Source organism: Mytilus californianus, unplaced genomic scaffold (assembly GCF_021869535.1).
Source record: "Mytilus californianus isolate M0D057914Y unplaced genomic scaffold, xbMytCali1.0.p SCAF_4, whole genome shotgun sequence".
Classification (NCBI taxonomy): domain Eukaryota; kingdom Metazoa; phylum Mollusca; class Bivalvia; order Mytilida; family Mytilidae; genus Mytilus; species Mytilus californianus.
In genome coordinates, this window is record NW_026262690.1 from 36,112,163 (window position 1) to 36,131,284 (window position 19,122).

At 32.3% G+C, this 19,122-nt stretch overlaps 1 protein-coding gene across 1 annotated transcript; it reads left to right on the top strand.

The window, feature by feature from the left end:
* Nucleotides 1-4,411: 4,411 nt before the first annotated feature.
* On the top strand, nucleotides 4,412-19,051 carry LOC127737964 (thrombospondin-2-like). The gene is made up of 6 exons (XM_052248929.1): nucleotides 4,412-4,674; nucleotides 10,475-10,527; nucleotides 12,197-12,385; nucleotides 13,335-13,505; nucleotides 13,845-14,009; nucleotides 15,865-19,051. The coding sequence occupies exons 2-6, from the start codon at nucleotides 10,479-10,481 to the stop codon at nucleotides 15,930-15,932; spliced, it is 642 nt and encodes a 213-aa protein (XP_052104889.1). The 5' UTR covers nucleotides 4,412-4,674; nucleotides 10,475-10,478; the 3' UTR covers nucleotides 15,933-19,051.
* The last annotated feature ends 71 nt before the right edge of the window (nucleotides 19,052-19,122 follow it).

Sequence of the window (19,122 nt, forward strand, 5' to 3'; positions counted from 1 at the left end):
GAATGGAACCTCCTTTTTCCAGGGGCGGATCTAGGATTTTGGAACTTGAGGGGGGGGTAGTATTAAAGGTCGGCGAGCGGAGCGAGGCGAAAAATTTTTTGGACCTTTTTTTGGTCGTAAAAAACATAAAATAAGTGTAAAATGCATTTTATAGTTAAAGTGTAGGGGTTGGACATTTTTGGTGCCGTATTCTCTTCATTAATTGTCTATTATAAAATGATTGGATGGATCCAAAGCTATGTACTAATTAATATATTTGATGTGGGATTTGTCAGTAAAGAATGGACATGGAAAATTCTCGTTTCTCGTTTGTTGTATGGTTAGTTAGCATAACCTCACAGATTTCTTGTTGTAAACAAGATATACGGCTATTCAATGAAATTTACAATACGACCAACACAAAGAAAGACAAACAAGCAATTTTTATCCAAATGTTTGGTTGAAATGTTTCAATCAACAAGGGAAGTGAGGGTTCCAAATCAACCAAAGGCTACGAATGAGTCGGAAATGACATTGAAGTTGTGAATGACGGTCGACACATGGAGACATATAGGCCACAGTGACACCCAGAGGGCAGGTTGCAGTCGGGCCTTGAAAAAAGTATTCAGTCATGATATCAGTTCGGCAAAACAGACATTCCGGTCAGATATGGGATTCACATGCAACCCCCCCAAAAAAAATTACGCCCGTTTTTTATTCATCATGTTCATTTAATGCTAAATAATTTTGTTGAAAATATTTTTTTCTTATAGCAAAAAAGTCGACAAGATTATTGTTTTCAATCCAGATACGACCAGCATTTTTGTTTAAGGCAAAAATTAGGGTCAGAATTTTTTCTCTAAAATATCTCAGACTGCCCCCTCAAATCAAATGGTCATTACCTTAGACTTTAAATCTATATCTAGAGCTTACTGACTGGGGATCACTATTCAGCAATGTTATTAATGGGCTGGGGCGTGTGGGGTTAAACATGTTTTCGTAGGTAAATAATATTGCTGTGGAACTTTTTTTTTCATGAGAGTGTAATAGAGTATTACTTTCTGTTGGGTGGAATTGTGAAATAGAAGTCAATACGTTCTTGCTCAATACTTTGTCGCTTTGAAGGCGTCATGCTTGTCCATCCTCAGCCTAAGCAATGTGTTACTGTAATTTGAATTTCAAAATGACTGAGTGACGTTTTTTACGACGTACTGGTCAACTCAACCGTAGCGAATCACATGACTTTGACATAATCAATAATATATTACAGTAATTAAATACGAGCGAAAAATATCTTTATAAGTAAAGAATTGTCGCATAAAAATTAAATACACGGGAAATGGCAAAGTTCGCGAAGTCTAGTCTGATTAATCATTTTACAAAAAAAAAAAATTGCAAGCAAAGGGGGGGGGGGGGGGGGCGTACGCCCTCTATGCCCCCCTCTGGATCCGCCACTGTTTTTCTGTTAATATTTTGTTTTTGTGTTTTCTCTTTTTTGGGGTAAATATTCCACAGTATTTTAACTTTTTTAACTGATGTGTTCTTGCTCTTATCCATTTTCACCGAGGATGAACTCCGGAAGGGTAAGCAGTTCCTTTTCATACCAAGAAAACATCTGATGATAATATAATATGATCGCATTTGGTCACAATCATGGAAAAGGGGAGAATATATTTGCGGCTACAACAGGCAGTCACAATATACCAATGGCCATCTCAGATATTCTTTAACAGTCAACACATTATTAAACGTTCGAAGCTATATATGACTTTGCCTCAAGCTCAATCGCTGCCTTGTTACTCGACAGCAACACTCTGTCAAAGAATGGTTTGGTAGACACAGTTGTATACGCACTTGAATATCATAATAACAGGAACTTCGATATCAATATGCAGGCGTAGTTGGAAGGTTGCACGGAAGAAATGGGAAACACTGGGATAAACAACTGCTTCTGTTATTAGTTTTTAGCTTTGCTAATTTATGTTTTAATTCCGATATTATTGCTTTCAGTCTTTATTTCAAGTTCAATGGATAGACGATATTTTCAGTCACCAAAATTTGGATTCTTCAGTAAGAGAACATCTGCAATGGCTTCTACTATAAGGAGTCGACTGACATTTTCATCTGTTTGACCTATTTCTATATCTTGTCTTGCTAATCATTTTTGCTTTTTACAGTTTCTTCTATTTCCTTTGTTTTTTTTTTGTTTTATCAAAACGCAAAACATTACTCCTGTAATGAGTCACCGACAATTTCGGTTTCTCTGACTTATTTATAGACATCGTCTTGCTGATTATTTTTGCTGTTAAAGTTTCTCTCTATCTATATTATTATACTTCTCAAGATTATATGCAAACACTAAAATAAGTAACTTGAATCTTCATTTAGGGACAGAAACAGCTATAAGAAGTAAACTGGAGGTTTTGGCCATCTTTGAAGAATTTGTAGATCTTGGCGTCATTTAAAGTATTATTGTTTCAAACAAACAGGCAAAGACAAATAAAAATCGGTCGAAATCGTCATTTAAGTGCAATAAACCGAGTAAGGAGTCGTCTGACAAGTTTAGTCAATACATACAATATGTGTGTTACAGATGATCATGGATATTATTATGTTCTAATTGTAGTAGCCAAATTACGATCTCTTTTCCTCGACTTTGACATCACCGAATGCGACTTCGATGTGCCACTAATGAAGCGGAATCGGGTTACCCTTTCTGAGCAACTGAGATCAACCCCGGTTTTAGTTGGTTTTTGCTGCTCAGTCTATTTTTCTAGTAGTGTTTTGTGTTTCGTGGACTAACGTTAATCTCTTCGTCGTTTACATTTTGGAAATGGTGTTTTCTGGGTTATTTTCTTCCGAATTGTGGTTTTTAATTATTCCTTTTGTATCGTTTGTATCTTTTTCACGAGAAGCATTATTTATAGATAACATGATGATAACAACAGTAATTGTTTCAAAAGTATAAATAAGAAAATAATAATGATATTTATTGCATAGCAATATAATATTTCCCACAGAAAGTCACCAAAAGTTAGCGTGCAATAAATTCTAATATTGCACTAGTGCAATAAATCTTCAAAATTTATGACGTCATCAACGACAAAATCTTAGTTCAAACCAATTTTTACTTTCAAATATTATATTGCTATACAATAAAAGGGTTATTGCATGAATATTTGGGAATATTGTCCCTCGTAGAACATATATTGCACTCGCAAGCTCGTGCAATATAAAATTCTACTCGGGACAATATTCCCCAATATTCATGCAATAACCCTATAATATCACTCTACTCGGACACATTATTCTGACTCTGATCCGAACCGATCAGTCTTTGCTGCTATTACTTCTTATTGCTGCGTCCTTGGCGGAGAAGCAGCACATCCTTGTTGTTTCTGTGATTGGTTTAAAGAGTATCTATAAGTACCTTAAACTCCGCACTCGATCCGAGCACATTATCATTAGATGCATAGTTATCTGGAACATAAATGACTGCCGTATATGTCGCAAAAAAGGGGGTTGCAGGTGCGCTTTTTTTCAAACAATTACTCTCATTCGATATTGTCTGTACAATTAAAGCCAGTCGCCAATCTCTCCCTTACGTTGTCAGTATATTTAGAAAGACATTGATTTTTCTAATATCAAACGCTCGACTATATCAACAAATTGGACGACTGGAAAACAACTGTCATATTTCCTGACTTGACAATCTAATCTAAATATAAATCTCTGATTTCGTGTACCTTATATTTATATATATATATACGAGCACGTGAGTTGTGATAGATCTGAATTTTAATCAGATTGCTGACTTGGTACAGTTATTTTCCGAAGAAAATTAATCATGAAAACAAACGGCTTATGAAAATCAAAGCAATTTGATTATTAACAATGAATGTATAATTGAAAACACAACCAATATGATACTATATTAAGCTGAATATTTCAAGCATTTTAAGGGGTATACACATTAATCAAATAACAAATTATATCTGCAAAGAAAACGGTTTTTGATAAAAAAAAAATCTATAACTTGGTCTTCCAACTTACGACTCATTCCTCGAGAGTTTTAGCAAGGATTCTTATGCATATTTATTTGCATAAATAAGCACCCTGCATGTACAGCTAAACGGTGGCCCACTCAGCAAAAGTCTTAATGTTGGAAAGGAGGAGTCTAATTGCGTGACCATATTTCTATATCAACGTCAGCGGCATTACTGCAAATATGTGCAAATTACATATTAACCTCGAACTGTGACTTCGGTAAGTTCATTTGGTAAATCCCCATCCTATATTAGATTATATAAGATTATTTCTGATCTACTACTTAGCCGGCGCTAGCTCATGTCATGGCAGTGAATGTCTTCGTCATTAAACCTCTTGAACATTGCCTTTAAATAAGTTCAAGATAATATATTATAATTTAAACTTTGTATGGTATCCATGATCAATGGGGCATGGAAATTTAACGATATCTCAGAACACCTCGTCAATACACTAAACAACACACTAGTTTTATGTACTCCGTACCTGGTTCATTCGCTGTATAATGAAATAAATAATAGGATGAATCATAATGTAATTACGTACAAATTGTTGTGAAATTATCGCCACATTTTTCAAAACACAGATATGAATAACACATTGTTTTGGGTGTAAATGGAAATACTCCTTCACCAGGTAGGATATTAGGTAAGTTAATAGTGTGCTCTTAAGGAAATTTATATTGTGTAAGAATGTTTATTTGTAGGTGACTTCAACGTTTTACACAGGACAATTTTTCAATTATTTACCTGCAGTGTTATACTTGGTTTATGTAAAACATGTTAGAACTAAAACAGTGTAATACGATATAATACGAAAAAAATCACATAAAATAAATGATGGTTATTTCACTTCCTATATAAATGTTGATGTTTGTATCGCTTCTATGGAATGTTCATATCAATTCTCACAAGTTAGAGCATATATACATATATATATGTGTTAAAATCATTTGTCATTTGATTTGACATATAGTTATTCTTTATTCCAAAAGCAATACCTGGGTAAAAGAAAAAAAAATATTATAGTAAGCATTACATATCACAATTTAGTAATTTATTAATATAAATTAACACTTAGAGCATTCATATTAATGGAGAGTTGAACGATTCAAGTATAAAATTAACCAATATTATAAAACGTGTTAAAAAATTATTGAACATGACTATTGGAACTTAAAGAAAGTGTTCCTGCATGTCAACATTACGCTTCGTATGTATTTATTATTAAGGTTTGGATTTACATCATGTGGATCTGGAGAACCCGAGGAAGTATTTATAAAACCAACACTTAATGCACACATACATATATTTGATTTCATTAACACTTAACACGTAGGCATACTTTAAAAAAAACTGTCCTTCAGAGCTTCTGTTAACATATCAGCAGTCTTTATTCATCTTGTAATAACATAGTTCTGAACATGCATGAAATATTTGCCACTTGACGTTAAGCAACCAACAATCAAATCAATAAATCGTCCTGTAACCAGTTGTAATTCAACTTCATTTTAATCCCTTACGCATCTGTACGTGATTATCTTATATACTTAAAAAGGTAGGATTGAAAATTGAAGACGATTATTTTCATGAACTTTAATTAGGGTGAAATGCATTGTTCGATAAATGACTATGAGGTATTACCTGGATAAATTGCTTTCCGTACATCACGTTTAATAAGATTACTTGCGATTACTGAAAATCTAGTAAAACTACATACTTTTCCAAAGTCGCTCCGATTTCAATTTCAAGTTACTGGACGAAATTATGTCAATTTGCTGTGAGAAGAAAGGACATGTGTATCATATTGTTATTTTGATCTGAAATAAAATACCACACTCCCAATTATATCTATACACCTCGTCTGATAAAGTTCAACAGTACCAATCCGATCTAAAAATATACAGTATTTTAAAATATAATTCGAAGTTCATTCGACGACGTTCTTATTTAATTTTGTGGGGTAATTCTACAGAACACATGCTTATTCTCGGTAGAAGATCCAACACACAATTAATTTAATGTATAACAATCAAAGTACATTGTATAATAAAATGGAATAGTTATGCAATATTTCTGTTACCCTTCAGCTAAAACCTTAAGAGCGTTTCAACATTTCTTTTTGAGCACTATAAATCTGGGCTTAATACATTATCTATTCATGCTACTACTCCAAGTATAAATGAATCATAGATTTCACTTAATCGTTGAGATGAGACAACCCAAGAACGTGACAGGAAGTTGAATTTTATAACTCATTTGATTGAGATTACCTTATAATGCTTGTTGACAATTGTAAGATCTGATGGAGGCTCTCTCAAGGGGCTATCGTGAATTTTCTGTAATTAGGATTTGTTGGATATATGAAAATTGTGTTATAGCATATAGAGAATATGTCTTTTCGTCCTTTTTTATGATATGAAATCTAGTTTTAAAGAGTCAACAAAGAAACGCCATATTTTGAATTTTCCCTGCTTTTTCATTTTCCAATGAGAGTCAACATATCCTGACCATTTTTTCTATTTGTTCTACCACTGATAAAATAAAATAAAATCAAATATTTTTTTATTTAAAATCCAAATATTGGATTGTTACTAAACATGCATGACATATACATGCCAAATATGAAAACGTACAAAATTCGAAGTTAAAAAACATTCATAGTATAATAGAAGAAGAAGAAGAAGTTTTATTTCCATTAAATGGGCTCACAAAGGGCATATTACAATATAAGACATTTTAGATAACCAAAAAAAAAAACAACAAAAAAAACAATAATCAAGTATACATACAAAAAAGAAAAAAAACAGTTTGAATATGAATGAAACATAGTAGATAAGTATATCATATATTTAGTTGTTTTTGAGGAGTTGATACTTTTGCAAATGAAAATTCGTAATGAGATTGTTATAAAATATATATGTAATAGAAAGAATCACAAATTTGTATAACATAATTCTAGTTTTTCTTGTCAGTTAGGTTATTGTTCTTGGTAAAATGTACAGATAAATCGATTAGGGACTTATCATTTTTTATCTGGGATGGGGGCTGGTCAAAATGCAGGGGGGATCAAGTTTTTTGCTGTATGTGGATAAGGGGGCTCAATTTTTTTTTATAAATTCAAAGTGGGGGGATCAATATTTTTTGCACTTGGAAATAAGTAGTTCACATACTTCAAGAGACAAAATGTCAAGAAGAACATTACAACAGTCAAATCGAAATATATTAACACCATTCATATACAATTAAGTAAGACATCACAAGACTTTGGTGATGTAGGAAGCTGCCATTTTGTGTCATTTTGTCTTATATAAAATGCATAGGTGCTTCATAATCCGAATAATTCAGTTGTTATATTTCACTCACGTCGATCACTAAATTAACAAGCATTATTGCCAATGTATCTTTTTGTTTTCATTACAAGAGCCCTTTGGGTCCATGTATACCTCTCACTCCCTCAAAATTTGTACTTTTTAGGCTAATAAATCAAAAATGTGAGGTTACTATCACACATTTATGAATGAAATGTGACAATAAATGAGTAATTGAATTGCTCAAGCTGAAAGCATGAACTATCCATATAAAAGTTTAGCGACTCAATGGAGGTTTCAATAAGGCCATACGTAAAAATTAAGTTTAAGCAGCGTTCAAGAGAGGGACATATAAATAATGTGTTGTTACTGTTTCAAAAAGTTTACTTTTTAATGTATATTTTTTACAGAGTTACTCAGAATCAAGTTTTCTTTAATAGCCCAATATAGGAAATCGTAGAAAAAAATAGTCAGAAAAAGCTACTCAAAGCACTGGCTTGCTCTACCTACTAATATTCATGGAAGAGGCCTCATGGAAGAGCCCTATTTCAAGGCAATTTTCCCTCAAATAAGTTTTGGGACTCAATCCAATGCGAATATTTCATTTTCAATATTTCCTTGAAATAACATAATAAGTGATTTGCATGTTAAAATTTTGGCATGTTTAATAGAGGGGGGATCACATTTTTTTAAATGTTTTTACAGGGGGGGGGGATCAAATAAAAATAGTGAAATATTATGGGGGGATCAAGAAATTTTGTATGTATGATTTCAAAATGACCAGCCCCACTCCCAGGTAAAAAATGATAAGTCCCTTACTCCGATAGCAATAACATGCCAAGAAATCCTCGCTAAAAATTCCGGTTTACCTCCTACGGCACTCATTAGTAGCTAAAGATTTGATTTCATTCAACAAATTATTTTATGACCTTCATGTACGTGTCGCTTAGAACACGGCCATATACCAAATGGTCAATATTAATCATCCATGTAATTTGCTCTATGGGGTGTTTGCAGAATTTCAACGGAGGCAATTTCTTGGCATGACTTTAGTTATGTCATGTAAATATAAATGTAAATTTTTCCTCATTAGACATTTTGTTGCAAGATTGGACTATACTTGTACTTCCAGAAAAAGTTGTTAGCTGCGATTTTCTAAATTACATTCAATCCCCTTTTTACAGTGGGGACTTTTTTTCAAGTTGTAATTAACGGTGTCTACCCTATTCAGTATTTAACTCACTATTTAATAAAATTGTTCTACAACTATCGATACAAAAATTATAATTTGTGATAATTTTTAGCTCACCTGGCCCCAAGGGCCAAGAGTGCTTTTTTCATCACTTGGCGTCCATCGTCCGTCGTCGTTAACTTTTACAAAAATCTTCTCTTCTGAAACAACTAGGCCAAATTTAACCAAACTTGGCCACAATCATTATTGGGGTATCTAGTTTAAAAAATGTGTCCGATGACCCCGCCTGCCATCCAACATGGCCACCATGGCTAAAATAGAACATAGGGGTAAAATGCAAGTTTTGTCTATAATCTTGAAAACCACTATAAATAGAGAAAACCAGACTGAGCGTAAATGTTCAGAATGTTGAGATCTACCTGCTGTGCATTTACGTGAAATCTGTCAGACGACTTTTTATAGGAGTTTTTAGCCCTTAAAAGACTAATTTTACCTTTTTTTTTTAAATTCTGCCTATTATCTTGAAAACTACATTGAACAAAGAGAAACTTTAAATTGCAAAAATGATGAGCAAGACAAGATCTACAAATAAGTTAACTTGACCGAAATCCTCAGACGACTCCTTATTGGAGTTATTGCCCTTAAAGATGATTTTTACCAATTTTTTTTTGTTTTTTGCCTTATATCTTAAAAATTTAAATAGCTAGATAGAAACTTTAAATAGAAAAAAAAATCAATGGCAAGACCTATACATAAGTCAACAGGTCCGAAATTGCCGGTCGACTCCTTAATGGAGTTATTGCTCTTTGATAACGATGTTTACCAATTTAAATGTGTTTGCCTATTTTCTTGAAAAATATACTAGATAGTTAGACACTTTAAAAAGCAAAAATGATCAGCAAGACAATATCTACAAATAAATAAACATGACTGAAATCGTCGGTCGACTCCTTATTTGGTTAATTGCTCTTGAATAACGATTTTTACCAGTTTTGGTGTTTTTTTGTCTATTATCTTGGAAACTATAATAGATGGTAAGACACTTTAACGGCAAGACAGATATACAAATTAATTTTACCAATAAAAAACAGTAATAGAATCGCATAGAAGTGATTGCTTTAAAATGACTTTTTTTCAAAGTTGTCACCAATAGCGTTGTATAGGAAAAATTAATCATTTGATTTTATAGAATTTTGTAAAATGTTGAAAAAATCTTTAAATTTTATTACTAGACTATGATATTCCAATCTAACCCGGTTGAATCAACTTTCTGATTTTTACTGCGAGATCAAAGGGAAATGTTTACACATACTGACTAACAAACACACGCGCGTGCTCAAATACAAATATAATAATGAGAAGATGTAGTAAGATTGCCAATGAGACAACTGTCCACAAGAGACCAAATGACACAAAAATTAACAACTATAGGTCACCGTACGGCCTTTAACAATGAGTAAAACCCATACCGCATAAAATTTATATTACTTATAGAACAGATTACACACGTTGACTGCTTTTTCTTATAAAATTTTAAAAAAATCAGTCGAAATGTGCTTCTTTTCATTCGTCCTAAGAAGCTCTTGTTTAAAGTCAGCCTCATGTGAATAAAGGAACTAAAGCTAGAATTTTTTTTTTCAAGTGATCTATATATGGTTATCTGATGGAATATAAGATGATTTCATACATTTATATGTTTTTATTATTTTTAGCCAATACTATTGGATAAGATGTTACTGAAACTTATGTCTGATCCATTTGTCATTTTGAACAATTTTATTAGAGACGATAAACCTTTTTGAAAGTCTCATTGCAACATACACTGCCAACTGGTGATTTTAGAATATCACTTGATAATTATTAGTACTGTATCGCAATACACATCATATGATGGCATGAAAAGATATAAGCTAAGAAAAAAATCTAACAGTCTGTTTATTTTGCAGAGAAATGAGACTCTTTCACAGCGGAACAGTTACATTGTTAGTTGTATGCATTAGTAAGTATGATTTTGTACCTCTAAATATTCAAACAGTGATACAATAGGTGCATGACGACAGGACCCTGTGATGAGCCATCCCTTTCAAGATAATAAATCTCGGATTTTCTACTAAATATCAGTTTTTTGTACCATATATATATATTTAGACCCCATATTTCATCAATGGGCGCATTGCATTTGCACCAATTTTTACAAAATGCAATCTTTCATTTGCGCTACAAGGTCATATTTCATTTGCGCCAAAAAATAAAAACAACATTGGCGCCATTTCACAGGTAACATATAACGGAAAAATTTAAATATTCTTTGCACCAGGAATAAGATTTTGTTAGAGTAGTCTCCCTGACATGCGATATTGGTAAATGGTTGTCATTTTTTGGGGATATCGGTTTTACCGCCTGATCAGATTGAAGACTGCTTTGTTGATGACACTATGAATAACATATAACACCTGAATCAAGCTATCCACCATCTTTTGGGGCTGCTGCACCAACTGAGAATTTCAGGAGAACGAACAACGGACAAGAATCGTTCAATTAAGATTTTAACGAGCAGATTTATCAAAACATCCAAACATTTTCATTTATGTGGACGTAGTAAAAAAGATTCAGGAAACAACGTATATAAAAATGAGATCCAAGGACAAACCGTCTGTAGTTAGACGATGGGAGAAAGAAAAAAATGGACTCTATATATCTTTTGGAAAAATAAAGTATACACCATAGAGGTGAAATGTTCCGACATGAGTACATACGGACTGTTGCTTACAAGTTTTGTGCAAGTACAGACTTATAATTTTACTTTTGTTTTATGATCCTGGTGATTTATAATAAAACTCTGTTTTACCATTATTATCAAAAGTCTTTTTTTTAAATATCCGTGTATAGCGTTTTCATTGTGGTTTTAGGATGACGGATTTCGGATGAATATGTTTTATCATTGAGACAAAAACTGTGTTTCAAAGTTATTATTAAAAATTTCTTTTGAATAAATCTATTATTTATACTATTTACCTGTATTATTGGCGCAAATGAAATGCCGATTGGCGCAAAAGCAAAGCACCGCTATCAAAGTGCCATTCGACCTTAGAGCGAGTATGTCTTTTCGTATTTTTGTCATATTGTTGTATATCTATAGTGTTGTATGTCTATATTGTTGTATATCTATATTGTTGTAGGTCTATATTGTTGTATGTCTATATTGTTGTATATCTATATTGTTGTATATCTATATTGTTGTATGTCTATATTGTTGTATATCTATATTGTTGTATGTCTATATTGTTGTATATCTATATTGTTGTATATCTATATTGTTGTATGTCTATATTGTTTTATATCTATATTGTTGTAGGTCTATATTGTTGTATGTCTTTATTGTTGTATATCTATATTGTTGTATATCTATATTGTTGTATGTCTTTATTGTTGTATATCTGTATTGTTGTATGTCTATTGTTGTATGTCTTTCATCTGCTTTGGTTTTTGATTACCTTGTTGCTTTCCTAACGCTTTTTTCGTAGTTACGATATCAAATTAAAAATTAATACAAACTTAATAATATAAGATTAAACTCGTTATACCCTGGTAAATATATATGTTCTGTACTGTTTTAAGAACTAATGTTATTATTAATAATTAATTTAGCTTCTTTCTATTATTTTAAGTTGTTCCTGTAACAGTTCATGGTGATGTGTCTTCTGCTTGGGGAGACTGGAATACTTGGTCGGCATGTTCTGTGACTTGCGGCTATGGTTCCATAACAAAAACACGATACTGGTTTGACGAAGATGGTGTGAAGACGAACGAAACATTAGTCCAACATTCAAGCTGCTATCTTGATATAAAGTGTCCAGGTATACGTTTGTAGTTTTGCTACAAACTGTCCATTTACTCATCATTAAACATTTCTCCCCAATACTCAAAGGAGCAATTCTTTTGCTTGCAGATCACTTAGAAATAAAAAAAAAGATATTAGCAAAAGGTATTCCCGTTATTATCAAATGAGGGATTGGGTATACGTTTACGTGGTGGTAACGGCTGTTGCTTCTGTTACAAATGCATAGATGATATGATATTAACTTCTGTTTCTAATCTCTGGGTACATGGCAAATATAGCATTTTAGTGAGCTTCCAATATATATTTTTTTTTTTTGCTGCACCTGTTTTTAATTCTATTTTGATGTTGGAATATTCGTATTAAGCTCCATAGTATAGCCAAACATACATTCTTTTTCTTTAAAGAATACAGACAGAAGTTAAAACACAAATACAGTGAAATGAATAGAGACATATACAAATATTAGGCTTACTTAATTGGTAAATAACAGTCTAGAACCCCTTTTGAAGAAGTGCAATTGTACTAAAAGAGGGACGAAAGATACCAGAGGGACAGTCAAACTCACAGATCGAAAACAAACTGACAACGCCATGGCCAAAAATAAAAAAGACAAACAGACAAATAATAGTACAGATGACACAACATAGACAACTAAAGATATTCCGAAGTAAAGCTTGGAAATAGAGACGACTTCTTGTTATGTATGCGTAAAACGCTTACACAAGATGGCCGCGCCTCCTCCATTGATAACTTGAGATTCCGTGCTTACCTTAAAACATCACAACAAATGACGTCACGGATGTCGTTCCTTCATGAGTATTGAAAATCACCTAATACGCTTCATATACTTGGCAAATAAAAATTATGCAAAAAAAAACATAAAAGATGCCGACTTGACCTTCTTTTTTTTAGAATATTCATTTATGTAATAGTAAGATTTTTCTATTTGTTTGTTACCTTTTTAGTTGATGGAAACTGGACTATGTGGTCGCCAAATTCTGCATGTTCTAAGCAATGTGGACAAGGAATTAGGACTAGAACAAGATACTGTACCAATCCCAGACCACTTAATGGGGGCAATGATTGTATTGGCAGTGGTACAGATCAGACAAACTGCAAACTTGCTGACTGTCCACGTAATTATATATTATAATCATAACATCAGCATAGATATGTCCAGTTTTGCATGTTTAATAAAACCGAAGACGAATGGCATTTTTCAAAACATCAGGGTAAAATATATTGTGCAAGTATCGTTACAAATGCGTAAAACTTAATGACCAATTTGTTTTATAGCTGTTTAGTACTATACATGATGACGTGTAGATATTCTGGAAGTTATACTTTCTCAAGCGTAAAACCGTGCGAAATGATAGACTTGTGTTGTGATATATAAGTACATTGCATTTGTTTAGATGAAACTTCATGCAACAAGAATAATTTTAAAAGTACAGTATATTTTACTTTCATTGTAGCTATACCACAAAATTTTGATATTGAAACCTGCAAGAAACCAGGGAAACTTTGGTGTACAAGTAAACGAATGTGTGTAGAAGTGTCTCAGCGGTGTGATCGAAAAGTTCAATGTCATGATGGAAGTGATGAACATCTGTGTTACAAATACGGAAATAGTGCTAGAGGTATGTATTACAGATACATAAATAGTGCTAAAGGTATATGTTACAGATACACAAATAGCGCTTAAGGTATGTGTTACAGATACATAAATATAGCTAAAGGTATGTGTTACAGATACACAAACAGGACTAAAGGTATGTGTTACAAATACGCAAATAGTGCTGAAGGTATGTGTTACAGATACGCAAATAGTGCTGAAGGTATGTGTTACAGATACGCAAATAGTGCTGAAGATATGTGTTACAGATACAGAAATATTGCTGAAAGTATATTACAGATACACAAATATTGCTAAAAAATGTTATTTAGATACACAAATAGGGCTAAAGGTATGTGTTACAGATACACAAATAGTACTTGAGGTATGTGTTTGATAAATGCCGCAGATGTATACTAGAGTCACAGACATGTGTTAAAGATATACATTTAGTACTTTAAATCTTATTGGTTTACGAGAAAATGTAACAGATATGATCAGATATGCAAAGACTACTATAATAAGTAAATGTTACAAATAAGTTTAGCATACATATATAAAGTCCTGTAGGTATGACTTGTACATGTTAAAGAAACAAATTATGATATATTAAAGCGTTACTAATGGAAAAGTAGGATTACAAGAAGCCGACGGTAATATATCTACAATGAGGTATACTAGTAGTAGGACTGATGGGACTGGTTTTATTCAAGTCTAAAAACCGTGGCGCTGTGGCGGAGGGGGGCGATCCTTTGACGTCACCGGAAGTTCATACCAGATATTGCCCGATGACGCAGACGAGAAGTAATGTTATCTACTTATAAGGGGGCCACATCCTGTATGAGACATATACATCATCTACCAAACAGGATTGAATAGCGTCATCCCCTAAATTGACGCCATGTCTAAGTAATAAAAAGTAAAACACATGACTCACATAGTTGGCATTTTCGGTACGTTAATTATACACATGTCTCCTTTTTTGGAAAATTAAAATTCAAAAAATTCAAAAAATTCAAAAATTCAAAAAGTTTAAAAACAAACATGCGCAGCAGCAGCAGCAACAACAACAGCAGCTGTTTAGGTTGCAACTGAACATCTTCACTTTTTCTGCATGTGTAAACAATCTCCTCTTATAGGTTTCTTGCGAAAATGCAGCAAGCCGAACAGGTGATCATCCTTCGGGCGACATACTATGAGATTATTATTCCTCAAGACGAATGCGATTTGGTATATGCTGCTGCTGCACATGTTTGTTTTTTATATGTCTTCGAAGATCATATGGCCAAGCATAAACGCTTCAACATAGGTTGCAACTGAACATCATGGCATATAGAATAAGAACGAACAGACAAAATCACGGCCTACAGAATTAGGACGAACAGACAACAAATAACATACCTCTACATATAGAAGAATATAAGTTTGAGAAAAACAAACTCACCAAATATCAAGGTTTACATCATAGATTGTAATAATGATTAACAACCATTTTATAAATATGTCTAAAATAGGATTTTCCCATTAGACAAGAGTTTGTTTTTTGTATGCATAACGTCCAGTAGCTAAAATTTCGTGCATATTCAGGTCGATAGATAAGAGAGAAGGTTTCCAAATAGGTTTTTACAGAAAATTAATATAATCTTCGGGTAGATTTATCAAAAATGAAGTAGATGTCACTTTACGGTTTATTATGTTGCTGAATATTAACATTTACCCTTCATACCATTTAATCTATTGTGCTGTTAATGATCAATCATAATAAAGGCTTCACAATTCGTAGCAGATGTACATATTTTACATATTTGTGACATACATATTTGTAATCACTTTGTTTTCCTTATTTCTATTTGATTGTGATTAACTTTGTATATTTTAAGGTATATATTTGTCTCTAACAAGTATGGCTGTATGGATAAGTTACAACGTGTTTATAAATCTTTCCTGAACTGCAGTAGTACAGAGTCTTAGAATGCCAATATTCCAGCCAAATAATTGCATAATTCCCGAAACCTGTACATTTTTCATGGAAATCAATTGTATTATGATTTTTTTTCAAACATGTATACTTGAAAGGGACTACGGATGAATTAAATATGATTTTTTTATACTGTTTGTTTGTCTGTTTCATTTGATATATCATTTAAGAATCCAACGAAATTCAATTAAGACAGTTTATTGTAATTAAGTGTAAAACCAAATATTATATATATTATGTCATGTAATCATTGTAACAGTGTCAATTTTTATCGCATAGTTGTTTTTGGGCTGTTGTGTGATGTTTCTGTAGTATTTTAATATTATTTTGTCATTCAGAAACTTAGGGATTGAAATTCAAGTTCCTACACCAAAATTAGCAAACTAAGAATGCATTTGATTGTAAACTGCTGAATTATGTCCCCGTTTTTTAACCTTTCGGGAAAATATTTTTTCTGTCTGTTTGCCTTTTTATAACAAAAACTTGTCCCCATGAAAATTGAAATCGCATACAGTTTATATAGTAATGCGTTGAAGCTTATAGACTTTAGTTGTCCACCTTCATTTTTGTTTAATCAACATGAACTTTCTTTACACTGCCATTAATTCATATTAGAAAGATTTGCCATATCCATTGCGTGACATATTTGCTTCATAAAATGCTTGCTTGCCAAAGTTTCATGCATATAGCAATCTATAATATCATAAGAAATTTCTCCGTTTTTTCTAAAACTTTTTAACTCAGATAGGCCAGGAAAGGTAGCAGTATGCTTTTATATCGAAACCTAACTTTTATTAAGACCACAAATAAAAGGATACAAACAAAAGGGCATTACGATTTTTTAAAGATAATGTATGTTAAATGTGAATGAAGACGACGTACAGTTTTCGAGCACCCATAAGGAAGGTTCCGAAACATTTCTAGCTCTAAATCGCCTAGGCCTAGATATTTAAGTTAAAAATTACTTCAATACAGACTAAAATAAGATCTGTCATCACACCAAGTACATGTTATGTGCAAGTAAACAGTCATAAATACGGAGACGTGTAGCAAATATCAAATGAATAGAAATTTTATTAATATCCTTTTTTATTGTTAAAATAATTGGTTCGTCTTTTATTTAATTTAGCAGGTACAAAACGCAATGTTCATATACAGCATTCAATCCTTTAAAATCTTGTAAAACAGATTTTTTTTTTTTTAAACTCGGTTATCAGTTTTCCTCTTTTCAAATGAGGTGTTTATTTACCTGATTCTTTGTATAACCGTATATGGCTTTTCCAGTTTGGCCTTGTATTGATGCTGATCTAAAAAGTACTAGTCGCGATTATTTTTTGGATTATGACATTTTTCTTTAAAGGGACATTAGATATGAATATGATTATTTTTTTTCAATCATTAATAAAAGTGAAATAATGAAATAATAATTCGCTTTTAGCAGTCAATTTGGTTCAGTTTTGTCAAAAATAAGCAAAGAAACATCGCTGATGAATTACTCACTTGCAAGTGAATAATTCGACCTCATTGAATCCGTATTCATGTGACCTTCAATTTAACCCATTAGCTAGAGATTGGTTACGCATGTGTTAGTCGTGTTCAGCCATTAAAAGGAAAAGAATGTCAACATTGAAAGTGAAACAAAGGTGAACTATTTCGTTGACTGATTCGATCCACAAAAAATCATTCTTATACAGGTAAAAACGATGATTAGCTTATTTTTTAACCTATAACATGAAATCAAACAGACCTGGAAAAGTCCAATTGCACGAGGTCGCTATCTATTTGTATTCATGTTTATGTTTATATCGGGTTATGTGACCGTCTGCAGTCTTTTCTTCGTAGAACATATCGATGGTTGATTAGATGGTGTCTAGACTAAAATACACACGAAATGCTGATATATACTATCGAATACATGCATTGTTAACTGTTTATTTCAGACTTATTGTGATTTGGATATACGTTTTAGTATGTTATAAATCAAATACGAGAATTTGAGTCAAATCGGTGAACTTGAATTTGACAGCTAATGCCCCTTTAAATCATTTTCAATCTTCTCTTTCTTGTACAATGTTCAGGAGGAAACATACACATATACAATATTTAATTTATAGACCATTTTGAAGAGTTAATTGTTTTTGAGTTATGTATACATTGAATCTCTATTTCCTGGAATCTCTATGTTGTCATTCCATATTGTTCTTATCATTTTAACTGAATGCTGTTTGAAAGTGTTGCATACGCTAGTTTTATATACTCCTTGAAGTTTATTATATGTTTCTTTATTGAAGTGCATGATTTTATATTTGTTTGTATTACTATTTTGCTTCATAATTTGTACTCTTTATGTCATTTTTACTACTTATTTTTACTTGTTTGTATGATTTGTATTTTTATTCCCTTTGGTTTAGACAGCTGAAATATTGTCCTCCATCCGCACGTTGAGTTTATCTTGCAAAATTGAGCCATTCAAAACAAATCTCTTCGAAAAGAATAAAATATGATCAAATATTGTAAACCTGTAAAGGGTCCAATATACCAATCCTTGATTACAGTATACAGTGTACAGATGGGATCTGTTTGACCATTAGGATGTTCGTGACAGCCATCAGAAAAAAATCTTATAATGGTAAACAAAAATGGGGGAAAAAATCAAAATCCTCTAAAAGGTCAAAAATTTGTACTTGGAAACTATATCCACGTTTCGGTTAATTGATTGTTATAAACTACATGCAAAATTTGTAATTGAGAAATTCCACTAAATGTATTATCCCATTTGAAATTACATTGTATTATTACTAACTTCATCAACTATCAAATATAGTTTCATTTGTTACTAAAAATAAAATGTAAGATGTAAAATTAACATAGTTATAACCAGATGTTGCTAATAGGTTATGTGTTTGTGTTTTTGACGGAAGTTACTTCCATTGCAATACATCACCCTTAGGCCTCTAGTCTATATGTTTGTGGCATTACATTTTTATTGGACTTACATGATTGCAGGTATAATGTTTTGTGCAAGTAAAATAAAACAATTGCAGGTATAATGTTATGTGCAAGTAAAATAAAACACAGTGCAAACTTAATCATTGTATCATTTTGTCATTTTAAAGATATGGACTATCGGAAATGGGTAACATGTGAATAAAACGTTGTT